Source organism: Rousettus aegyptiacus, unplaced genomic scaffold (genome assembly GCF_014176215.1).
Source record: "Rousettus aegyptiacus isolate mRouAeg1 unplaced genomic scaffold, mRouAeg1.p scaffold_m13_p_8, whole genome shotgun sequence".
NCBI classification, from domain to species: Eukaryota; Metazoa; Chordata; class Mammalia; order Chiroptera; family Pteropodidae; genus Rousettus; species Rousettus aegyptiacus.
This window is the reverse complement of record NW_023416311.1, coordinates 92,740,975-92,767,373: the sequence shown is the minus strand read 5'-3', so window position 1 is coordinate 92,767,373 and position 26,399 is coordinate 92,740,975. Positions and strand designations below refer to the sequence as shown.

Sequence of the window (26,399 nt, the reverse complement as noted above, 5' to 3'; positions counted from 1 at the left end):
CTCCCTGATTGGAGTTTGGAGATTTCTAGAGGTATTCCTTTCTCTCTCCTTTTCTTCCATTGGGAATTGGTAAAAAAAATTGCACCAACCTTGTTTTCTTTTAAGATTGATAGCATCGTTATTGCTAACAGAGCTCATCGAACTTCTTTAATTAAGTACTGGATGATAGTCTGTTTTTAGTTGAGCTCTCAGAGCACGAGATGCTTTTCTTAACAGCCAGATAGCACAGCGGTAGTAGGCATGAGAAATGTCGGCTTATGAAGGGTTGCTTTCTAGGTTTGTTTCCTTTGGCTTTTCTCTTCCCCGCTTTTTCAAATCCGTTCCCTCAGGATTGTTTCAGCCTTTCTCCAGGTTCCTTCTTAGCCTCCTGACCTCCCAACCACACACCTCCCTCCCTGCCCCGAGGGACCTGGTGCGCAATTGCATTTCCTAACTGTTTGCACTGGTGAATCTCGACAGTGGCTTCCGCCCCAAGGGCCACGGAAAACATCTGGGCACATTGTCTGCAAATGACAAAAGAAGAAGTTTGGTGAAATGTGAACACAAGATAGCCAATTTGGGGAAACATATGGTGTGAAGATTTCTTAATTTGATATCGAGATTCTTCCCTTACTTTTCCCCCCCACTTAAGATGAAAACCTAATATTCTGCTCTGAAGAGATCATTTTTTTCTTAGAAATAGTTATGTGGGCATTCTACAAAGGAAACTGATTTCAATGTCAGCCTGGAAGCAACTTGCTCAAGGGCTTGGTGGGTAAGAGCATCTGAAAGAATGAGAATAATTAGGTGTCTGATTCTGATGCTGAAAAGCTGGATACAGCAAGTGAGAACAGAAGGTGTGTACAGGGAAGACTCCATAGAAATTTTATGAATTCAAGGCTCTGAGAACAATTCTCAATGCATTTCTTTGCAGTTTACTTGATCCTATTTAAAAGCAAAACAATTTTAAAAATCCTATTATTATTAGTCAGACTCTGAAGATTTTCTAAGAAAATTCTTCCCAAATGGTCTTCAACACAATTAAGTTAAATCGAGCCTCTGATTAATGATAAGCTTTATATTAGTTTCTAATCCTAATCCCTGGGAAATAAGATCAATTATTCCATATACCCAACAGCCTTTAAATTTCAAAACTCACTGATTGGCAGCCTGTCCCACTGGAGAGTGTCATCCTGTAGGACCCTACGTTTGACAAGCTTAATGTGTAAGGACTGCTTCCGTGGTAGCCTCCTCTGCAGAGAGAAAGAAACAAAACAAAACAAAACAGTAAGAAGATGGAATTAAGTTCATTGTTCTTTCACTACTGGCCTGTGGAACACAGGTTAGAACAACAACAACAAAAATCTGTGAAGGCAACGGAGCTAAAATGGAGCAACATTAACGTGCAACTCCAGTGGTGTCTAAGAAATCTGTCAGGTGAATTTACTTAATATATCTTTCCACCTTGTGTCACAGATTTGAAATTGTGAAAGGCATTTTGAAGCCCACTAGCCAAAAACTCTGACCTTAGCATCCGTGCTACTTTGTTACTCTAAAGTAGTGAGGTTCGCCTGTTAGCAACATGCAAGAAATTGTATATTCAATGAATATTTGTCTTGAGAAGCCAGATATTTGTTTCTGAGATGCTGCTGTTGCTCAAACACCTTTGGTGGCTCCTGAGTGCCTTGTGAGTCACCTTATTCGGCACATGAGAAACAGGTTTTGTTTCTTTTTGAACCTGAAATGGTCACATTTAGAATGAATCTTTTTGAGTCTTGGTTTCCAATGAGTTTGGGCACTTTCCCAAATCAAAATCACCCTAACTGCATTGCTGGTATAGTGGTGAGCATAGTTGCTTTTTAAAATCACCCACATCGCAGATTTAAGACTATGTATTAAGACTATGCAGTAGGATCGTCATATATCTTGGAAGAGAAGACACGAACATGTGTTAAACTCTAGTAGCACAATGAGTGCTTTAAATAGATCAATACTTAATTGGACATGCATATTCTGGAATGTTTATTTAGGTAAAACATCAATCACAATTTTTTTTTTAGCAAGTACTTTTATTTAAACTAATTTCACATATAGATACAAAGGCCATTTTTGTACATCATATATAAGAATAGATTATTGTAATGGCTTTATTGATCTTTTTGTTCTTTCAGTCACAGTATAATGCTAGAATGGGCATTATATAAAAAGAATATTTAAACCAACATCTTGTGGTAGCTCTTATGCACAAATCCCTCGCTCACATGTGCTGGTGTGCAGTTCGGGTGTTTTTTTGTTGAGTTTTAGATGTTCGGCTTATTGTTGCTTCAAGGGCAGAGATGCAGGGACATCTCTCACTCCACCTTGTTTCTGATGCCACCCTCCCCAGTCATAATTCTTTATTGCCATAAATCTTTTATAGCAAATCTTTGCTCATGCCTGTAGTCATTACATGTGCATTTTATATGCAATGTGTAGTATTGGATGTGCTATGGTAATCACATCTTGTGGAAATCAAATTTTCTTTTCGATCTAGCCAGAATTAGAACCACATAGGTGAAAGAATGGGACTATTTCTTGATTCCATCAACTTATACTATAACTTATTCCTACCTTCTACGTAAACCTTATTATAAGAGTGTTAAAATGTGCTATATAAAATTACCCAAGGGAGGAAACCACAAGCAAAATTCTTAGTTTTCGATTATTTTTAATGTTCATAATTTAGCCATCGAAAGTTTATAATGAATGTATTACATTATCGATTCTCAAAAGTCACCCAAAGGAGAAAGATACAGGCTTTTGTAGGCATCATCTTGAAAAGAGTAAAAGGTGAAACACTGGGGCAGCTGGAGTATGAGATGGATATACGGCTCCTCATCATAAGCAGAGATTAAAATGGGCCCCGCGTAACCTGGTGGAGTCATGAGTGTCTATGAGCGGAGACCAGCCATTCACCTCTTGGCATATGTTGTAGTAACACCACATCTTCAAAGATAAAAACTGTCATGTGACCTTCAATTCCGTAGGAGATCTATAACATAACTAGGACCACAAGCAATTTGTTACCCCCGTCAGGCACCCCTGCCTCGGATCAGGCCAATTTGTATGGGGTTATCCTGTCATAAAATTTATTTGACTGATCTTGCCTTAAAACCTAAAATTAGAAACATATCCCTGGGAAAAACCCCTCCATGCTATATTTTAAAGACAGATATATAGTAGTGGGCTAAGTCGGTGTTACTAAAGTTTTATATTCCAGTGTGATTACCTGAAAGAAATGACGTCCATGTTATTTGAATGTGCTCTGGCCATCATCATGGCTAGGTCATTGGCTTCCGAGCCACTGTTCACCAAGAAAATGATCTAGAGGGAAAACAAAGACACATGACCTTACATTTCAAGTTATTTCCTTATTACGCAAGTAATTCAAAATTGCAAAAGACTATGCATTCCAGCCTCTGATTATTAAGGAGAGGTCCCATCAAACAAACAGTTCCATCATTTAGTTACTTCGTTAATTTACAGCTCTTTACTGAGCAGCTGCTAAGTGCTAGAGAAATAAAAAAGCTAAGGAATTATCCTAGTTATGAAACATTCAGGACTTCCATTGATTTTACTTGATTCTCTGCAAAATTCTAAGACGGGGAAACTTGCTGAGGTGTACACAGTGGTTAGTGGCCGGGTGGATCCGAGGACCAGGTCTCTTGGTTCCTGAACATAAACCATCCCACCTGGTCTGAAGGCATGGGACGAGGCAGGCTTCCTAGTCCTGTAGCTTCCGAGGATATCCAAGCCTGCCAGCTCAGTGTGTGTGAATGTTGAAAAAACAAGCACATAAACAAAAGTATGGCTTGTCTTGTCCGAAAGGAAGGGGAGAGCTGAAGGGCCCTGGATCCTCCAGGCTCCGGGACTGGGGGCCATGTGCTATGCCTTGCTGACTTCCTTGCTTCTGCTCTTCTATGAATGTGAGTGGGCTGAACTTAGTTTGCAGCTCTTCTTTCTTCATTTCTTCTGGATAATATGGTAAATAGAATGTCTAGATAATATAGTAAAATAATAATAATAACAATAATAATAATAATAATAGCTAACACAAGGTACTGTTCTAGGTACTACATAGGTATTAACTCATTGAATCCCTAAATGCAAATCTTGGCCAAGATTTTCACCTCTTGATTCATTTAAAAATCTGTCATTTCAAATGTAGAGGAAAAAATCTCACTCAGCAAAAATATTTAAATGCATCTTAGCTTAAATGAACTGGATGGTATATTAATTTTATTTAAAAATAGCTCCACTCTTTGTAAACGAAAAAATGCAAATGACTTTGCAGAAGGGCTATGATGCAAAGAAATAACAAGCAAGCTCTTGAGGAAAGGAAAGGAGACAGTCAGGGAGTGGGGCTCCTGCTAAGTGGTTTCTGCGGAGTGGTGGTGAGGAGACTGACCAAGGACGGTCAGAGGCTTGGAGCTGAGAAAGTGATCATCGATTGGTTTCACCAGCAATTTGTAAATTCCTTTCTTTCCTCGATTGCTTTGAAATATGGCTCTTAGCTCACTGCTTCAGTTGTTCAGTGCACGGACCAAATTTCCTGCATGTGTTCCTGTTTCCCAGGGCCGCGACCTTGGGATCACGAGGCTCCTGTCCCTTGGATCTGAGAGCGTCATACCTTTAGAGGCTCGGGAAGAAGCGCAGAAAGCTTCTCCGCATATGCATGGATCTGAGGGTGGAAGAAGAGGGCACTCGTGTGCCACAGGCACCCCATCTGCTTTTGTGCCACTGCGTTTACCTTCCTGGATAAACAGGAGAGCAGAATTACCCCTGCTGCCGGAAGGCATGTCCTCCCCAACTCGCGCACTGGTCATTGAACCCGAACGTGTGGCTATTTCTGATTTCATCCACACACAAGAAAGAGCACCGACCGCCACAGACGTCTGGCAATGAGATGTGTTGACTCAGAAGGTAATCATTACCTCACCAACAGAAGTGTTTAAAAGGAAACAAAGTGATTATATCTTAGAGATTTTAGAAAAAAAATTCCTTATTTAGGAGAAGTTTGGACTTAGGATCTCTTCTAACTAGGTTTTCTTATTAACTAGACTTTAAAGAGTTTGGAAACCAGAGATGACTAGATGTAAACCTGGTATCTTTTTGTTTTATTTTTCTTAAATATAGATCTGTCAAGCACATGTATACAAAGGCAAGGCCTTTTCCTTCAAAGAAGATTCCAGTTTCTGGGTCTTAGTGGTCAGCATTGAACATTTTGTAACTACAAAACCACATTCTATGGAAGAAAGTTCATGTCAGGGGATGGTAGGGAATAAGGGTAGATGAATGTATGGGAATTGACTAACAAAGTCCCGAAAAGACAGATCGAGGTGTTCAACCTTGATCTAAAGGACAGCAATGGCTAAAGTTTATTACACATCCATATGTTTGTTATTAATAAACTGTCACACCAAAAAAAAAAAAAAAAGTCCATTCAGTGGTTAACCAATTTTGAGAAATGCCAGGTCAAACAGATTTCTTGACCGTAGGACTTTTCGGTACCTTTAATAGTCTCATGTGCGTTGTTTCTCCTCAGGAGGGAAAGTGTTTCCCAAACTTATTTTTTCACAAGACCATTTGCCAACAAAACTCACATGTGATCAGCCTTCCATGGAACTTACTTTAGAAAATCGTGGAGTACCAATGAACTCCTGAACAGAAGAGACGCTTGGCAAAGGCATTGTTTAGCAAAATAAATCTGAGAGCCACGCGAGGGTAGAATGGAGGGGCAACACTGGTAATGGGGAAGCCAGGTACGAGAGCATGGTGGCCTTTGAGGAGGTTGGTATTAGCGGGACTTACAGAGAGGGGCTAGTAAGAGAGGCATCTCAGAAGGGGGGAAACTAGACCTTGGCTGTCTAAAGGAAATGAAAGACAGGGAAGAGCTGAAGAGGACTTTGATGTTCTTGCCTGTAACACTGGAGACACCCCGGGATAAGCTGAGCATACGCAGCCAGTTGTTCGGCTACCCAGCCCCTCAGGGAACAGCTGCAGAGTGGGTAGCTCACATGTGCTCCTTGACTAAATGAGTGTGTGAATGGAAGCAGTATTGTGGATCGCATGGCGGATTTGGCCTTGGTGAAGTCGAATTTCAGTTGATGGTGGAGTATCATGCCATGGTTGTCCTGGAGGCTGTGGGAAATATGTGACATCTTAACGCTGCTCTGGGTTTATTAGAGTTATTGCAGCTTGGCAGTTGGCTGAAGAAATAGAGTTGGGTAAAGCTGTTGAAAATGTAACAACTGAATGAACAGAGGTGGGGAGATGGGGTGGGACCTATTCTATGGTGGAAATAATAAGACATGAGAGGAATATAGAAAGAAGAGCAGGGGAGTTAAAGAAAGAGCCTAGGACGCCCAGAATTAAGGGTCAGAAGGTCAAGCTTCAGGGTCAGAGGGAGATCGGGAGATGTATAAAGGTCATGAAAGCCAGTAAGAGTGGTTGATTAACAGGGACGATGTCCTGTGTTGTTGGGGAGATTCAATGAGAATGTTAAAAGATTTTCTCTACTTCATTTTCTCTACTTTAACGTGTGTTTGTCCTATGGTTTAAATTTCACTTGAAACTTATTTTGCGTGTTCTTCAAAACCTCTCACGGGTCAAGTGCCTCCTGAAGACAGGAAGGAGAAGGCTATGGAAGGAGAAGGTAAGGGCTGGACCCTGGGGTTAGAACTTGCCTTTCACTGCCTAGCAGCTACTTGCAGAGAAGACCCTTTGCCTCTACTTTGACAGAAGGGCTCAAACCTATTCAATTAATTTAGACTTGCTGCTTTATTTTTGTCCCACTCAATGTGAATTTTATTGGCCAGATTATTAAAGGAAACAGAAAACAGACATTAAAATGGGATGGCTGCACCAACACCAGAAGGACCGCAGAAGGACCTGCCGAGGGCATCGGTGTGGATGGGCCGGTGACCAAGGCAGCAGGGAATCCCAGGGTTAATGGATCGATACATTCCCTAATGTAAATTTCTGGCCTTGATTGCGTCTTCCTCGTATCCTCCTTTCCTTCCTTACCCATTGGTCAGAGTAGTTGATGAAAATCCTTGGGCTAGGAGCGATTTCTCCTCTCTCGCCGTCCCCCACCCCACATGCCTGACCCCGTGTCCTCTAGGAAGCGCCTGCCTTCCTTGTCTTCTGCATTTTCCTTCGTGACTTTCCTTTCTTTGTGAAACAGTTGCTAGCGAGGAGAAGCACACACAAGCACAGCGACACGGAGCGCATGGCACCTGCCACGTTGTGTGTGCAATGAGAATGCCTAAATCTTGGGTCGTCAAGAAAAGAGAAAGTGTAGTGTTAAGATTTTTTTTTTTCTGTACTCGGGAAATAGCAGGAAGCATGCCATCCACAAACTAGGATATGCCTGAGGAGAGAGAATTTTTAAACAGGGCTCTCAATCACCAACACGACCGTTAGCCTGTTTTCCATATATTCTTCTTAAGTGAAAACCCTGGGATTAAGGATACTCACGGGTGGCAGTGACCAACGCTGACAGTGACAATCCCAGAGAAAAAATCCAGGTATCTGTTTCCTTGATAATCAAATAGCCACTCCATGTGACCCTGGTGCAGCAACAAAGGCTCCGAAAAATACGCCGTCTGCACAGGAGAGAAATGCTTCTTGTGCATGTCCAGGACACGGGAATAGGCAAGGGACTGTGGACAGACAACATTCCAGTATTAACCTTCCTTCGCCTCATCTCCGCATCTCTTACAATAGCAGGTCACTACAGCAGTGCTTCGCCTCTCTGCTGACCAGGCACAAGGCCACTGTCCCGTCCTCACGAGTGGGCGCATTTGCCCAGGGTCTTCCTTGCAGGACACCAAGGCCCTTCTCAAGTTGGGGAAATTATTAACGTGGCCCTGTGATTCCTTTCAAGACCAAACATGAAGAAGGGGGCTAAAAATTTCTACCTCTCAATGGAAAGCTATGGTTTTGAGTTGATTTTTGCCGTGAAACATAAGAAAACAAAACAAAAACAACTTGGGAAGTAAATGTCTGAATTAATGAGTCATTTTTTTCACTGAGTTTTTTTTTTTTTTGAGAATGAAAAAAAAAATAAAGTGCTTGTGATATTCATGACTTTAATTATCAAAACTCTCTCCTGTACTTCTTTTCTTGATGGGTCCCTCCGGACTATCTATTGATTCTACACTCTCTAATCTATTAATATTATATAGAATAAAAAGTTTAAAGAGAGAAATATTTATTAGCCTGAGAGCAAAATGATAACATTATATTTTTTTGGTAGAGAATTCAGTAAAGTCAGACCATGCATTGACATGAGAAACAGTCAAAATCAAAACATTTTTAAAGTCAATATGTACCATCGCATTTTGTGATATAAGCGTTTATGTCTGTGTATATCCATATCTCTATCCCTGTGACACATATATTGTCTCTTTCTTGTGTTCTCTGTCTCTCCACCTTTGCCTCTGCCTCTGTCTCTCACACTCATGTACACCAATTCGTACAGTAGCACGGAATAGAGTAAGAGGGTTCAGATGTTTCTAATAACTTAAAGCAGGGGCCCCCAACCCCTGGGCTGCAGATCGATACCAGTCCATGGCCTGTTAAGAACTGGGCCGTGGATGTGGTTCCATAGTATAGTGGTTAGCATGTCTGCTTTACATGCAGAAGGTCCTGGGTTCGCGCCCCAGTGGAGCCACAGTCCATGGTCTATGGCCATGCCACCCTGAAGAAGCTAAGTGGGGTTGGTCCTGGTTAGTACTTGGATGGGAGACCACCTAGGAGGAACAGGTGCTGTAGGCATAAATAATAATAAATCAAAAGGAAAAAAAAGAAAAGAACTGGGCTGCACAGAAGGAGGTGAGCACTGGGCCAGCGAGCGAAGCTTCATCTGTATTTGCAACCGCTCCCGAGAGCTAGCATCACCGCCTGGGCTCCACCTCTCATCAGGCATTTATTAGATCCTCATAGGAGCACTGATCCTTGGTGCCAAAAAGGTTCGGGACTGCTGACTTACAGGATAGAATACCTGGGAAGGGACGGCTCAGCAGCAGGAAGGACCGTTTGTGGGGTCCTTCTTGAGGAAACAATTAAGTTAGCCCCTTTGAGAAGGACCCCCCCTCTTTTGGGTTCTCCTGAGGCTCTGACTCTTACCTGGTATCTTTCGGGTGTGAAGTCACATGGAGGCATTCTAGGTTTTGTATGAAGACTGAGCTTGGTTCCAGATGTCCAGAAAGCACCTACTAAAAGTGAAGTGAGTTAAGATCCTCACTAAACCTCACAGTGTAAAAATTAACTGTAGTTACCTGAATCAAGGTTCGTGTGCAATTTTATTTCTTAACTTTGAAAAAAAATCATTTAATCAGACTTCAATGTAGACTAGAAACTGAGGTATTTCAATAAGGAATTTTCTGGAGGGAAAAAGGAAGTTCATCTTGAATTTAGTCAGGAAAGGCGTGGAGGATATTGGGGGAGTCATGATTTCTCCCATCATGGTGACTCACAACCTTGGGAAGCTCCTTCCCCATTCCCCGCGTTAACTACATTTTTCTTTTCAGTTGACCAAACTTCTCCAGGTGCCCTGTGTTGCCGGAATATATCCTTGTTGTTAATAAGAGTGCCGTCTACACATCGGGTTGCCCAATGCCTGAATCCCAGTGCCTATCCCAGTTCCTGGTGTTGGGTTGGCTGTCAATAAACAAAGAATGAATAGCTGATGGCTATTCTTGCAGGGAATGAAGAAAGACAGGTGCTAGGCAATGTACTGTATTAACCAATACTGCATGCAAATAGAGTTAGAAGACAAAACTTTCCTCCAAAACACAACAACACAAAGACCATGATAACACAAGACCATGACAAAGCAAAGATAAGCTGAGCCAGAAAAATCATTAACTATTTGGAGCTAAAAGACATCTTTTTAATTTTTTTTTTTTAGTCAAAATGCTTATTTTATAGACAGAGAAACCAGCCTAAAGTGGCATATTAATTTGTTTAAGGTCACCAAGTTTAGCTGCTGAACAAGAATCAAACTCCACGCCTCTGACTCCCAGCCTAGTATGTTTTCGCTCATTCATCGGCTACCTCATTCTCCCCTTCCAGCACAGATTTCGATGGCTCTGTAGCAAAGAGATGGGATTAGAGCCAAAGAAGGTCAGAGACATTATAAGTACTCTGGGAAAAGAATGCTGCTAATTTTGAAGATTCTAAGTTGTTATCAAGATAATTTTATAGGTAGAGAGAGCTGAGGAAATGAGACCTCTTATTCAGTAGGAAGGTTTGAATTCATGAATGAAATATTGATGTTTTGTGTGGCTGTGAAGTCACAGTCCTGAGAAACGCAATGAACAGCTGTGCTTTTAAAGGAAGCTGAAAAGTAACAGCTCTAATTATGTCTTCTTTTAAAGAGCTCTCATTCACCTTTCTGCTCTAAAGAATCACGAATGTCATTAATTCATTCTTATTTTAAAAGCAAGTGGCTTTTGGCTATCTAGGTATAAAAATGACAAAAAATTATAACTTAAGCTTTCTGAGAATTTCATCTTTTGAAAAACTTTTCATTGTGTCCCTCTACATTAGTTACTCTTATGAGATGGAAAAAAATTCTAAATGTTTCTAAGAATTCAAATTGTCTCCACTATTTCAGTCTTATTTTCCTATCTCCAAAATTGGAGTTGCCTATTGAGAAGGCTATAAGCTCTGTTGACTTCAAGGTTATAGGAATTACGAAGTAGGCTAGAGGGAAAAAAGAATTGGAATGAAATATTTGATAAATGAAATACTGAATTTTAAACAGCCAAGGCGGATTCATTCATCCATTTGTTTGTTTGTTTATTCATTCATTCATTCATTCACCCATCTGATAAGAATATGATGATGGAGTGAGGGCTTCAAATTAAATATATAAAATCCTGTTCTCAGGAAAGAAGAACAGAAAGAAGGAAGGAAGTATGGAAAGAAGGAAGGTAGCAAGCAAGTAGGAAAAATAAGTAATCAATAAATGAAAAAAGTCTAGATAACATCTCAGAAAACTATTGCCTTTCATACCTTTCCTCTCACTAAACAACCCAAAATCAATAATGATAATAGTAATTGATGGACAAAATAATAAGCCCTCTAAATGCTTTGGTTTTTATTATTTGCTAGAAAAATATAATATCTAAATATATAGATAATTACCTGCATTTTTTGTTCAAAATAACCTGTGTTTTGAGGATGACATAAAAGGTGAAGGTCAATAAAGCTTCTCTTGGATTCTTGGAAACTGCGTGTGTGCAGGTACTCACATGCCTGTTCGCATGGCCGTGCGTGGGGCTGTGTGTATTGGGGAAGGCAGACCCAAGAGGGGAGGGATAACGAAGATCTGGGTTAATAAAACTGAATTCCAGATCTATTTCTGTATAGGCATTTTTTTGTTTCATTTTTTAAAAAATCATTTTAACTGGTCTGATGTTGCCTTTTTAAACGATGTAAACACAGATGACAGTTAATGATTTCCATCTGGTTCATCAAGTTCCACTTCAATCCACCTGGACAACTCAACTTAAAAGTGAAGGGACACTCAATTTGGAGAACACCACCACTCTTAGAAAATAAATGCCAAGTGGAGAATTAATTTTAATTTTCCAGCTGCCTAATTTTCACAGAGTTACACAGCAAGAAAATCACCTTTCTTTTTACTTCTTTCCTCCAAATTATAGTATCAGAAAGTAAAAACCTGCTGGGCAAGATCAGTGAGAGAAATCAATTTTTGTGAGCATTTGAAAATTCTAGAGGGAATTCTCTTTGTAATGATAAAGATTTTTCTAACATCCACAACCCTTTAACACAAGGGAAACATTCATTAAGACCTTCCTTAGTCTTAAAAACAAAATGGTTATAACATATTTGAAAATGTACAATAGACGCAGTTGCTAGAATGTTAAGGTGATTTATTAAAATGCTAATTTCGGTTGATTTCTGCCTAGTATATTAGATAACTTTAACAAAATGTGTCACTTTGGATATTTCATTTGATTCTTAGGATAGCCAATGTGTTAGGAAGACTTTTCATTCACCTTAGACCTGAGGCCAGGGCAGATTAAATGTGAGGTGTTTGTAATTTTGAGCCCCTCCCCCACCCCCCCAATCAATAGGACTGAGGGCTTGAGATGCCACCTCATCCAGGCCTGTTGAACTAAGGTGAGGGACAGTGGTTGGTTGGGGAGAAACTGTTTTCATCTGCTCCTTGCTGAGCTCCCAGACCCGAGAGAGGACCCTTTTCCTTCATAAACTATCCCGTGCTCTGCATGATGTTACAGAGGACACTTGTTGCTGTTCAGTATCCCCGTGATCAATAGCACCCTGGTCCCTCTGTGGGGAACCACCTGTGCTGAATTGTGTGCTCTCAGTGACAGGATAATATATCAGGTGACTCCCTCCCACCAGGGACACCAAGAGGTGGGTCAGACCTCTGGTGGGTGAATGAGATGTCCTTTTCTTAGGACCTGCAGTCCTGAGCAAATGACCCAGGTGGAGGGAATAGCTGGAGGCCCTCGTTAGAGGCACAAAACACTTAAAAGCATTTCATGCCCAGTCCGTCCCACCCCTCGCCTCCTGTTGATTCTTTCCTCCCTCTCCCTCCATAGCCTTCTGATAAATGCCCTTTCGCTTAAGGAAGCCAGGGGCAGCTGCGGGTGTTCACAAGCCAGAGCTCTGCCTGATCCTGAGGCTAGTGGATTGTCTTTCCTTTTGGCACTTTTAGGGGCAAGCCTTCTTTGGGGTCGCCCCTCCTGGTCCTTAGCAGGGATAAATCAGTTCTGCAGACTGTAGCAAGGACTGCCTGGAGCAGTGAGGGCAGGACCCTTCCCTGTAGGGCTAATTTTAATGCTTTTTAAGTTATTATTATTAATTACTATTATTTTAGAGAAGGTAGTTACAGGAATTTGGGGAAGTTTATCATGGAAATGGGCATTTTTTGCCACCAGCCTCCCTGCTATGCATCCCTTCTTGTGGAAGAGGAGGCAGGTGATAGGAAAATGGTACTTTGGAGCACATACCCCACCTTCCTGGAAATGTTATACCTTCAACAATTGTTAGCTAATTAGTAAGAAAGAAGGCACCACTGAAATATTTTCTCCACTCTCTTATACTGAAAACAAATTGCTTCTATAACTTTGTGTACCTATTTAGCCCAAAATAATTGTGTGTATCAAACACGGGCAAGGTTGAATATTTTATGTACACATGTATCATACAGTATATATGTTGGTGTTGTACAAGGATTGTGACGTATTTATTTTTGTATATTTGACAACACTTAACACCTGGCGATCTCCCTACCTAATGCAGCCCCTGCCTCCCCTTCCCCCACTTTAGTTTTCTATCTCCTCACTCTGATTTGGTTTTATTCACGACATAGATCTCTACTGGATTTTTTGTTACTTGCTTATTTGTTTACCTGCGTATGCTCACTCTTTCTCACTAGGATACATAGAGGAGTGGTTTTGTTTTGCTCATCATGGTTCTGTCTATGGTACAGGTGTATAGTAGGTGCTCAAAGACTTTTATAAAATAATTTTTTTCAATTACAGTTGACATATAATATTGTATTAGTTCCAAGTGTACAACATAGTGATTAGACATTAATACAACTTACAAAGTGGTCCCCCTGATAAGTCTAGTACCCACCTGACACCACGCATAGTTATTACAATATTATTGACTATATTCCCTATGCTGTACTTTACATCCCCTTGACTATTTGGTAACTACCAATTTGTACTATTAATCCCTTTCCCTCTTTCCCCCATCTCTCCAACCCCACTCTTATCTGAATCTGTGAGATTGGGTTTTTTTTTGTTGTTGTTAGTTTGCTTTTTAGATTCCACATATAAAAGAGATCATATGGTATTTGTCTTTCTCTGACTTATTTCACCTAGCATAATTAGCATAACACCCTCATGGGCCATCCATGTTGTTGCAAATTGCAAGATTTCATTCTTTCTTATGACTAAGTAGTATTCCATTGTATATATGTACCACATCTTTGTCTAATCATCCATCAATGGGCACTTAGGTTATTTTCATATCTTGGCTATTGTAAATAATACTGCAATAAACATATGGATACACATGTCTTTTTGAATTAGTGGTTTGTGTTTCTTTGGATAAATACCCAGAAGTAGAATCACTGGGTTCTTTTTTAGCTCTTGCTATAGCCTTTGTATTTACTGGTACCTCAGGTTTTTTTTTCCTTTCTGTTTTTATGTTCCTGATATGTCATTTTCCATCCTGTTACTTTCAGTCTGTGTGTGTTTTGATCTGAAGTGAGTCCCTTGTAGGCAGTATATTTAAGGGTCTCGTTTTCTTTTTCATTCAGCTACCCTATGTCTTTTAATTGGAGCATTTATTCTATTTACCTTTAAAGTAATTATTGATAGATATATAGTTATTGCCATTTTATTATTCATATTTTTTATTTTTTTTCTACTTAAAGAAGTTATCCTTAACATTTCTTGTAATACTGGTTTGGTAGTTACGAACTCTTTTAGTTTTTTCTTGTCTAGGAAGCTGTTTATCTGTCCTTCAATTCCAAATGATAGCATTGTTGGGTAGACTAATCTTGGATGTAGGTCCTTGCTTTTCATCACTTTGAATATTTTGTTCCAGTCTCTCTGGCCTGCAAAGTTTTCGTTGAGAAATCACGTGGAAGTCTGATGGGAGCTCTCTTATAGGTAATTAATTCTTTTTCTTTTGCTGCTTTTAAGATTCTCTCTTTGTCTTTAACCTTTGGCATTTTACTTATGATGCATCTTAATGTAGGCTCGTTTGGGTTCATCTTGTTTGGAACTCTGTGCATCTTGGGCTTGTATGTCTGTTTTCTTTGACAGTTGAGAAGTTTTCTATCATTTCTTCAGATGGCTTTTCAATTTCTCTCTCTTCTCCTGGTGTTTCTATGACATGAATGTTGGTATGCTCGACATTGTCCCAGAGGCCCCTTAAACTATCCTCATTTTTGGATTCTATTTTTTTTTTTTTGCTGTTCTGATTGGGTGTTTTCTGTTGTCTTATCTTCCAAATCACTGATTCAATTCTCTGCTTCATATAATCTACTGTTAATTTCCTCTAAAGTATCCTTCATTTCAGATGTTGTATTCTTTTTTATTTTCTATTTCCATTTTCATGGTTCCTATTTCTGTTTCGAAGTTCTCACCGAGATCATTGAGCATCCTGATCAATGCTTTAAACTCTGCATCTGGTAGATTGCTGATCTCTATTTTTTTTTTCTTTAGTTTTGTTCTATTCTTTCATTTGGGACATGTTTCTTTGTCTCCTTATTTTGGGTGCCTTTCTGTGTTTGTTTTATTTATTAGGTAATGATGCTATGTTTCCCGCTCTTGGTAGTGTGGCCTTTTGAAGTAGGTGTCCTAGGAGGCTCAGTGGTGCAGTCTCCATGGTCACTTTAGCCAGATGCTCCAGGTATGTCCCTTCTGTGGGAAGTGTGAGCCCTCCTATTGTATTTGAGTCTTAATTGCTGTTTGCACATCAATAGGAAAGACTGGTCCTCAGGATGATTGGTTGCTAGAAATGGCCGTGATTATAGTGGGGGAGCTGTAGTGCAGGGGCTGATTCTACAGAGCAAGACTCACTAGTGGGACTTTGGTGCCTGCCAAATATGCCCTTTGTGTATGTCATTTGTGAAGGTGGGTGGATGGTGCTCTAGTGTGGTCTGAAACTGGCCACTGTGTGTTAGTCTGGGGGCCTCTTGGGAGAGGCTCTGGTGCAGACTAAGGTCTGCTGCTGCTTGTGTCTTACCCAAGGCCACTTGATATAAACTACAAGGTGATCTGCAGATGGTTGCCACCTGTGCCAGGAATGGAGGTGCCTCGGAGAGGCTAAGCTTTGAACTGAAGTTGGTTGCCACTAGTACCAGGCTTGGGGCTGCTTAGCAAGAGTTATGGGGCCAGATACCACATGTTTGGGGTTTATAAACCTTTGAGAGATTTTAGAAAGTCCATAGCATGAGCGACGACAGTTCATTTGTATGGAAAATCCATTAGAATCAGCTTGAGTGATCCCATAAGTAGGGTGGGGCAGAGTCTCAGGGAATCACCAGGGTGAGGTGAACAATGTTAGCCAGGTCGATGGAGACTCAGATATGGCACCTGCCTGTGTGTTCACATTGGGTGAGGGGAGGGCTTGACAAAAGAACAATGGATTCTGGTAGCACTTCTGTTTGAGATAAAGTTGCCTCCCCAACCCTCATCTTGAAGCCACACAGTTCAGTTTCTCCAAGCATGTCACTGGCATCTTTTGAGATGCTGCCAGTAAGTCCATTTATGGACTATTCAAGAGGAATATCTGGGACTGCAACTGCCCTCCATCTTACTTAACCTCATCTCTTTTGGTTTTTACAGCCAGAAGTTATGGGAACTTATCTTCTTGGCACTGGAACCCTGGACTGGGGAGCCTGGTGCATAGCTAGGACTCCTTGCTCTTCAGAAGGGGTCCTCTGCAACTGTGATATCCTTCCCAATTTTAACTGCCATGCATGGTGTGAAACAAGCCTGTTCTGTCTTTATCTCTTTTACCAGTCTCACCTTGGCTTCTTTGATATGTCCTTAGTTATAGGACTTCTGTTCAGTTAGACTTCAGGCAATTCTCAATGATGTTTGTTCTGTAGTTCAGTTGTAATTTTGATGTGGTCTTGGGAAGAGGCAAGTCAGCATTTATTTACTCTGCTATCTTGACTGGAACTCCCAGTGCTCAAATATTTTCGATTGGATGTGCATTTTGCACACAGTATGTTCTTAAAAGGGTGTGTTCAATGAGTGTGTGTTTAGATGAACAAACACGAGCAGGTGTACATTATATACAGTAGGTAAGAAAGTAGAAATAAAACCCCAAAGGATTTTGAAAGGCCAGGTCAGAGTATGACATTCATGTCTATATGCCATGGGTTTGCAAGATTACTACTTCTTTGTAGTTTATTTTATTTTTTTATTTTTTTTGGCAGAGCTATGTTAAGGAGTCCCCAATAAATTGACAAAGATCTCTAGGCACCAAGCCTCCCCTGCCATTTCTAAGACACCTGCTATCACCATTAGCTCAAACCTGCTCTGCAACCATCGGGGGTTAGGGGAGGAAAGGGGAAGGCGGGAGCAGATACGACATTTTCATTTGTCATCAACTGGTACTTTCAGCATTGTGTCCTCCTTATTGAGCATAAAACTCTGGGTATAATTCTAGCTTCTCAGAAAATGTTGAGGTTAAATGACATTCTGGCAAAAACCATGATTGAGGGAAAAGAGGACTCCAAACTAGACCACCAAGAAGTGTGGGTAAACGAAAGGGTCTGGTGGAGTCATCTGACCTGGCTCTGAATCCCAAGTTGTTACTTCTATGTTTCTGACTTTGACTAAAGTTATTTATTATTCTTTATTCTTCTGTCTCCTTATCTATGAAATAGGATAATATTATTCACTAACAAGTTTGGTTAAAGATGAAAGGAGATAATCATTTAAAGCATCAGACATGTATTAAGTTTCAAAGAATTGTAGTTGTCGGGGGAGGAAATAAGAGAAGGATAGAGAAAAAGGAAAGATGAGGAGAAAATGAAGATAAAATTGATCATAATAGGGAATGGAAAAGGGTTTCCTATATTGATTAATGCTCGTGAGGCACAGGGTTCCGTCATGGCACATAAATGTGCAGACAGCTGCTTACGCTCATGTTTGTATGAGGAAAATTGGTGAAGAGGTGGTGGGGTGCTAGTGAAAAAAAGATACATATAAAAATCACAAGCACATAGAATACAATACACGAAGCTATCAATGGCTGACTACCCCAGGTCTCCTCACATTTTCTGTTCCTGCTGGAGAGAGAAGAGAATCTAAGTGGAAAACGAGGGCTCGGTATTGAGTGTCTCTGGGTAAAGATCACACTTCTCTGAGTCTCACTCTTCTTGTTAGTCATTGAAGGGATGATTCCACTTCTTGGGGGCATGGCGGGAATTTATGAGGATGCCTTATGTTTTTTAAAGTAGTCATCCTTGAGCATCAATATATTATAGCTAGTACTTTACTTTGAATTGCTTTCCTTTTAAAAAAATTTTAATTAGTTTCAAGTAAACAGTACATTGGTTAGACATCTATATACAATGATCCCCCCAATTGCTCCCTCCCTCCCCTGACCCTCCACCTAGCCACTGTATTAATGCTAATTGCATTCCTTATGCAGTGCTTCCCATCCCCTGACCATCCATCAGCTACTTATTTGTACTTCTTTAACCCTTCACCCCATTCTCCCAGCCCTCCAAACCCTCCTCCCCTCTGTCTGTCATCAAATTGTCCACTGTATTTGTGAGTCTATTTTTGATTCGTTTCTTCCTTTTATTTCTTAAATTCCACATATACGTGAAATCATATAGTGTTTATCTTTCTCTGTCTGACTTACATACCTTCATCACAGCAGTATCTTTTTCCGGTCCCTTTCTTTTCATATGTAGATGTCTTGTTTTCTTATCCTTTCAGCCACTCTATCTTTTGGTTGGAGCCCTATCTATAAGTACCTTAAATGAAAAAGAATTAAGTGCTCCGACCAAAAGATAGAGTGGCTGAAAGGATTAGAAAATGAGACCTCTACATATGAAAAGGAAGGGAATGGTTGAATTGCGTTCCTTTTATTCTTTATATTACAGCTAAGGTATTCTGTTGTTTTTATTTTGAAAGTGTGTACAGTCAGATTTTATTATCCATGAATTTTATTCCAGGACAAAAGGGCATTGGAAATATTGGGCATGAGAGGGGGTCATTGGATCTGACAAGGTGAGAACCACTGTGTTAGATGACCCGTCTCTAAGATCTCATCCAGGTCTAACGTTCCAGAATTCCAGGCAACAGTTTCTGGAACTCAGCCCTTGCCTTCTCACTGACCCTCTGCTGACCCACATCCCCCTGGTTTCTACTCACGGCTCAGAGAAGGGCACTTCTTGGGCATCCTGGGAAAGGAAGTCTCCAGGCATAAAGTTCTTAGCAAATGTCTCCAGGGTAGAGTCATCTCTCCTAGTCAGGAAGCAAATCCCTATGGCAGCAGGTCAGAGGAAGAGTTCCAAATGCTCACCCAGAGGCTGGACTTTGAGATGAGAATGGGAGGAGGGGAGCACTAGGGAGGAGTCCTGGAGTGGCTGCCACCACCACTTAAAGAAGCCCAGAGCATCCAGGGCTGGCAACAGTGCTGAAAAGAGAGAGAAAGAAAAAGGGAGCGTGGAAGGGAAGGAGGGCGAGAAGAAAGAGAAAGAAAACAGGCAAAGTGAAAGTCTTAGTTTTGCTAGTTTTGCGATCTCATCAGGGTGAGCTTCTCTCTGTAGAGGGTGGCGATGGGCATGGGGGAAGGGTCAGAGATTGAGAAGCAGGAGTGTGAAAAAGAGTGCATGCGAGAGAAAGATGATGTGCATGAAATGAATGGATAAAGAAATTGGTATTGGTGCTGGGAAGTCTTAGAGGAAGAGAAGAGGGATTAATGGGGAAGGGGACTCCCCGAACAGAAGGAGAGTGGCAGCAAATAGCTAGGGAAGGCTCTGGACAGCTTTGCATCCCCTTAGGTATCTACAAGAGGAAGAAGTTGAAAGCTGAGGTGTTTGAGTGCTTTATTTTTGTTACATTTTAATATCTTAAATTCTCATTTGTCATTTCTGCCTTCTCCTTTCCTATTCTCCGCAGGCCGCTATTTAGTGTGTTTAATATGTATCTTTATGTATCTGTGTACATGTGGACTGTTTGGGGTGAACCTGTTTTTTAAAAAAATTATTTTATTATTAGTTTCAAATATACAGTACATTGGTTAGACATTTATATAATTTATAAAATGATCCCCCGATTGCTCTTTCTTTCCTCCGGCTCTGCACCTGGCCATTACATTAATGCTGACTACATTCCCTATGAATGCATTTTTAATTTATGTAAGTACGCGTCCTTTCTTCCCCCCACTCTGAAGCATGCTCCTCAGGTCCATTCGGGTTGCTCTGAATATATCGCTTCCAGGTTTACAACTGCTGCCTTTGCAGGGCGGTGCCAAAGGGAGATGGTGACGAAGGCAATTGGAGCTTGGAGCTGGAAGGTATGAGGCGATATGGGCGAGTACCGTACAAGGGAGACAGTTGGCTTGGTCACATCTTCCGCCAGCATCTGAGAAACAGCTTTTGACCCCGGATGCCCATAAGAGACAAGGGTACCAGGTAAGCCCAGAAAATGATCTAAATTTGGTGTAAATTGTCCCCTTTTGCACGGGCTCTTGGCCACCAACCCATCTGCTGAGGGGGCCGAGGGGAATACTTATATCATCTCACTTGTCACCTGCTAGTCGGTGAGGTCAGCAATGACACAGCGATGACTAGGGTGTCCAATCTGTCACGCTGTTGGACTGAGGTGAGAAAATGTTGAATACCTGAAGCTTAGCATTTGTTCTTCGGCGCCACTGGGCTGTGACCTGCTTTGTCCTCGTGAACACTGCGAGCTGCAAGCGCCTTTGACTTGAGATGTTTCTTGGGCTGTAGGTTCAGAGATTGTTCTGGTGAGAGGCGCGCAATGACGGCAGGGGCTGCCTGGGATGAAGGCTGCAGAACGCCGCGTTCTGAATCGCTACCAAGTGAGAAGTTTCTATTTAAAAAGAAGACATTTGTTCTGATTACCGTAACTATACACTCTTTTTTTTTGTGAAAACAAACAAACTCAAGGTTAGAGAAGCATAATCAAGAAAGTAAAAATCACAATAAATCTGAACATTGTATTTTAGGGAAGACTCTTTCAGAAATCTTTTTACCTGTGTATATACACATATACATGTCACTTTACAAACTGCCTATTGTCAAAAATATAGCTTTTCATGCAAAAAAAATATATAAATCTGGGTCATATTTTCTATTTTTTTCCATAATATTTTATTATATAGTTTATTTAATTTTAGGAAGTTCTTGGTCATTATCACTTCAAATATTTCTCCTGTGTTTTTCCTTCTTCTGTTATTTCAATTACACATACGTTACACCTTTTGAAATTGTTCCACTGTTTTAAGAGGTTCTGTTATTCCTCCCCTTTTTCTCATTGCATTTTAGTGTGGGAAGCGTCTATTACTTATCTTCAAGCTCGCCAATTCTTTCCTCGGCCCTGACGGGCCCATCAAAGATGTTCTTTCCTTCTATTATAGTGTTTTAATTTGTGGCATTTCCTTCGGACTTTTGCTTGGAGTTTTCATTTCTCTGCTTACATTACCCATTTGGTATTACATAATGTCTACTTTTTTCATTAACATTTTTAACATTCATCACAGTTATTTTAAATGATCTGAGGATCCCAATATCTGTGTTATATCTGAGTCTCGTTCTGATACTTGCTCTGTCAGTGATAAGAGACTTTAAGAGACATCTCTGTCCTGCATCTTTTTCTTCTTTCCCCTTCAAGCAAATCAGGCATAATTTTCTCCCTTTTACATAAAAGTAGAGAAGGCGAGGAGCTACTCCTGTTTATAGGACTGGTAAACAGGAGGAGCAGGACATCGTTCTCTTACCATCTCTACTTCCAAGATAATTATTTTGAAGGTACAGAATATATCTTGTCAGATAGGCAAATGTTGGAATTTCTCCTTTAAAAAAAGGTAATTAGCAATTAAGGAGTCATGGAAATTCTCTTGTCATGTTAATGATTATAAAAGAGTTCATGTGTGGTTTTTTAAAAAATAGTTTCATCAATGATTGATCAGTTAAATACCAAGTATAACTGAACTTTGCTTTTTACTCCCAGTCCTTCTGCCAGTAACAGAGCAGGGTTCTGTGAGAGTTACTGAAGATAAATAACACTTTTACCAAAGTGATCCTTTCCCTTTCCTAATTCATTGGGAAGTCGTGGGATTGAAAGAAACAGAAACATTTTGGAAGGATTTCAGATGAACCCTAATTTCCACGAAATCCCATGTTGCCAGTGCTGCGTCTCACAGTGAGTGGGCGGTGAAGGATGGTGAGTGCAGCATGTCACACTTAAGTGTAGAGATGGCAGGTGTGCTACTCTCGAGCATGACTGCGTGGAGATGTGGCTCACACCCCGTAATCCTATACTTACTCTCGTGCAGTACTGATTTTCTTTAAAAAATTCTGTAGAGTCAAAGTCTTTCCATTTATTTATTAGGACAAACTCTTTGGACAAGTCTCATCTGAAGTTACTGGATTTAATATGTGTCAAAGCCCGAGTGGTGAGACCTGGGGATATGTGGGTTACCTCAGCCTTCCTGATGGACTGCAACCCACAGTGCCTGGCACACCGTGCTCATCAAATGTCATTCAATAATGGATATGGTTGAGTGACTGACAGATAACTGCAGAAGATGTATGTTTAAAAGGAGTGTCATGAACATCCAAGTCCACCTCTTTTTGGTAGAATGTACAGTAGAAATATTTTTGTGCATAAGCCCCTGACTTAACAGTTGGATGTCTCCAGTTGTTCGTTCCCCTGAACTTCACACCAGAGCACATTGTTTCTTCCAATTACAGCAGGACATGCCACCTTAGGATTTGGCTCTGTGTCTGGGGTTGCTCTTGTATGGGGGAAGAGCTGCCTCTAAACTTGGGCCCTCAGATGCAGTAAACTAAGACTTTTAATTATATCTTGTCCCTATCATAGTTATTACAAAATTGGCTGATTTAAATTGTAAATTACAAAGGCATTTACATTGCAAAAGACAAATGAAAGTAAGGTGCACTCGATGAGAAAAGTAGAACTGATTTATCACCTACAGAAAGAGTTCGCAAATAGAGTGAGAAAACAAAATCTAACTACAATAGTTCCCCCTTATTTGAGGGGGATATGTTTGTTCCAAGAACCCTAGTGGATGCCTGAAACCACAGATAGTATTGAACCCTATATATACTTTGTTTTTTTCTTATATATACATAATAAAATTTAATTTATAAATTAGGCGCAGTAAGAGATTAATGACAACAAGTGCGAATCCTTGGCACTGAGTTTCATGGCTTAGGCTACATTTGGGAAATTTTTTGTATATCAGATTTGGTAAGTCTCCTTTTGATGTTCCCAGTTGTTCCTGGAAGGCCCAATAAACTTCTGGGTGCTCCCAAGCATGTTTGCAGTCTTAAGGCTCCGGTCTAGTAAATAAATAAAGACTGGGGAAAAGAGAAGATGTCAAACTTAGCTGGCTTGGAAGCAAGATGTCAGTTTTGATTTAGAATTAGTAGGAAAAATAAAATTAGAGAAGGTGTTGAAAGACAACCACAAAAAATATGTGCCTGAAAAAAACTTCTTTGGATCAGTGTTCTAAGACAAATATGTTAGCATATGTATGTGTATTTTATTTCCAGAGAAGCTCAGAATACTGTTCTTTTCTTCTTTTAAAAAATATGCCCTAATAAAGTTTGTTGAAGCAAAGAAATAGATTTCCCAAAATACATGTTTTATATGTACATTAAAAAATCTTCCAAAAAGCATTGCTCAGGAAATAATTTATTGATTCAATTTAAATGAAGCATTGCTACCATTGCAAAAGCTGCTTTGAAAAAGGATTGAAAAATGCATCATGAAGTTACATGGTTCAGTAATAATATCACATCAAGCATGCAAAGTAAAACTACCGGCAAATGTCATTTAAGCTCATCTTGTAATTTTTAATAACTTATGGAGCAAATATGGGTCACCCCTAAAAATGCACTTGTGACATTTACCAATTGTTTCAAACGCATTTATAAATACAGTAATTAAAATTCCTGAGCTCCTTTTTCTTATATTAGTATTCACCGACTGATATCCATGTGGTATTTTGCTTGACAGATGTCCCTTAGCCTTTTCTTGAAAAAATATTTTAGCACATTCATGAAAATATCTAGCCTTCAAGTCAGTTTGTAAGCATATGTTTTAACGTGAACCTGATCATAACAAGAGAAAAACGCTTAAGAGAGCATTTATGTGGGCAGCTGGAGTTGAGGAATTGGGGTGAGTGAGGGGGGTTGTAGATAGAATTCCAACTTAGCATATATTTTATAATATCAAGGACAGTTTCAGTTGTATCTTCACAGTTTAGAGAGACTCTCAGAGGTAATCAGCTAGAATCTGCGTCTGTGGCCAGTAAGGTAACTGGTGGGGAGTTTTCGATGGCCCCATTTCCTATACTCTCCTCCAGTCTTACCCTACTCCCCTCCCCCATAATTTTAAAGTTTCTTCTAAAAGGAAGTCATATCTCCCAGCCCCTAAAAAATAGTGGAGATTTAGAATGTATTAAACTTGATGAGTAAGTCATAGGAAATTTCAAATGCTATTCTTGCAAGATGTGGCAACATATAATTTCTGTTGTCTTTCAGAAGAGCACATGCAATGATTTTGAAAAACTAGCTGCATAGTACTTCTCTAGCTCCTTGTAAGTTATATGAATGTTGTATATGTGGCTGACATTCCAAATTTTTCAGCTGAAAAGTAAAAGCGTGCCTAAGTGTTAAAGGCAGACGGCACCGACGTGGGCATGTGGGGAGTCAGTGTGTCTTTGATGGAAGCCAAGTTTTAGAGCAGGACACATAAAACATTCCTCATTGCCCTATAAGACATGGCATGAAAGAATCACGAGGGGCAGGAAAAGTCCTAAAGCAAAGCCCCACACAATTTTGTAATTTTATAACACAAGCATGAACAGTAGGTGGAGATTTCCAGATCTAGATCCATCAGAGGGTTATCATTTTACTCTGAATCTGATGGATTTTGTCAAAAAGAATGTTGTTAGTAATATGGATGATTCGTACTCTTCAAAAAGAATCCCTTTATTATTTTTGAATGGTTTGGTTTTTCCTTTATTTTCCGATATTTGAATAAGCTTCTCTGATATGATCCCCTTGTTTATGGTTTCATCTCACTTTTGCTTTAGTTGCTTTTCATGCGAACGATATGGGTAAAGGAGGGAAATTATGTTTGCAATTATATGGAAGGGTGAAGATAAAAGAGGAATATTGTTTTGGTCCAACTTATATAAGCAATTTCTAGATTATACATCCTTTTGCAGAAAAGAATCTCCAAATAAATTGCTTGAGCCACACACATATTATTCTGCTCATTTCTCCGTCAAATAAAGAAAATGGAGGGTAGATAAGGGAAATAAACATTTATTGAGTCAGGCACTGAGCTGGGAATTTTCAATAACATGAGTAGAAATATAATGCTTATATTATATTAGGATGTCTAAGATTTTGCTTGGCGAGCATTGTTTTTGGCATGCAATAAAAATAAAGATGTTATGAGAACAGCAGTTAGCATAATCACCTGTACTATTGACAAAGATTTAACTGTCCATGTTGCCTCCTCAAAATGGAAGGAGACGAATAAGTCAGTGGAAAACAGAAAGCACGACGTGCACTAACCAAAGGCTTACAGAATTAAAAATGCAAGATAAATCAGATGACGATAGTTTTCTGTAATTCTTTAAGGCTAAAAAGGAAAAATCAGCATTACAATAAGTACATGTAGAAATGAGTTTTAAAAATTCAAACAAGATTTCTGGTATATAATCCACTTTTCCCATACTATAATATATTTGATGGTTAAAATCAAATAAGGAAAAGAGTTATTTCTAGGGAGTGGTTAGGGAAATCAAACTGTGAAAGATACCATCACCACAACTTTGGGCAACCACTTTGAGGTGACCTACAGTCAGGAAAAAGTCTGCACTCTGGTTTTGTTGATTTTTCACCTGTGACTTTACTATGTATTCTTTCTGGTCCTTATTTGCCATTAGTTTTTATTAAATGTAAAAATAGTTATTGAGACAATCTAGCATAAGACTGCAAAGTGATGAATTAGAAGGTGTATTCTCATGTTAAAAAAAAAAATCGAACCCACCCAACAACTTACTGTAGTAATCACTTCTAAATTCCCACTTAATGCTGAAAAATTTTGCTTGGCCTTTCCTAGGGAAGAGAAAAAGCAGAGGTAGTGGTAGCTTTGATAATATGAAAAATTATGCTATTACATAGTCTTTACTTCAATATGGCTTTGCAGAAGACACAGATCACCCAACAGGCTGTTCTAGATTGCTTTGGTTTCCAAATGAGACTCTTAATTTTAAAAATGAATGATCAAACAAAAAAGCAAGCCTTATGGTGCAAAGAAGATTCAAGAAATATCAGAAGTTACATGAAACTAAGCTGAGAGGTTGACTTTCAAACAATTGTTGGTTGTACTTTAAAATCTTAACAGCACATTATATTATTACTAGATAAAGATTTAGAAAAAAATTAGTACATTCGCGGTTTTAACAGAATTGTATGATAACATTTTGTTCATTTTTTTTTTACAGACATAGACACAATTATATTGAAACTATATATGGATAGATGGTAAGTCATTAAATAATGATATCCATTTGTCTTACATGATGCTTCA

At 39.8% G+C, this 26,399-nt stretch overlaps 1 protein-coding gene and 1 long non-coding RNA gene across 6 annotated transcripts in view; one reads left to right on the top strand and one right to left on the bottom strand.

Annotated features, from left to right (window-relative positions):
• The window catches only part of AGXT2 (alanine--glyoxylate aminotransferase 2), a 37,360-nt gene extending 18,258 nt beyond the window's left edge, over window positions 1-19,102 (bottom strand). For 2 of the 4 annotated variants that reach the window (XM_016142434.2, XM_016142431.2), the window contains exons 1-7: window positions 18,948-19,101; window positions 9,151-9,239; window positions 7,498-7,682; window positions 4,649-4,772; window positions 3,248-3,342; window positions 1,139-1,232; window positions 410-503 (exon numbers count right to left, since the gene is read on the bottom strand). In XM_016142434.2, coding sequence (XP_015997920.2) covers window positions 410-503; window positions 1,139-1,232; window positions 3,248-3,342; window positions 4,649-4,772; window positions 7,498-7,682; window positions 9,151-9,239; window positions 18,948-19,035 — 769 coding nt within the window. In that variant the 5' untranslated portion in view covers window positions 19,036-19,101. Of the gene's footprint in view, window positions 1-409; window positions 504-1,138; window positions 1,233-3,247; window positions 3,343-4,648; window positions 4,773-7,497; window positions 7,683-9,150; window positions 9,240-18,947 lie in introns of all 4 variants that reach the window. The other 2 variants (XM_016142435.2, XM_016142432.2) reach the window with 2 other exon arrangements.
• Window positions 19,103-19,177: 75 nt separating this feature from the next.
• Window positions 19,178-25,214, top strand: LOC107509703. Of its 2 annotated transcripts, XR_004952462.1 has the most exons (4): window positions 19,178-19,327; window positions 20,042-20,212; window positions 20,531-20,622; window positions 22,155-25,214. It is a non-coding gene; the product is annotated as an uncharacterized LOC107509703 (long non-coding RNA). The 2 variants fall into 2 exon arrangements; XR_001596620.2 differs by lacking the exon at window positions 22,155-25,214 and having other exon boundaries at window positions 20,531-21,137.
• Window positions 25,215-26,399: the final 1,185 nt, after the last annotated feature.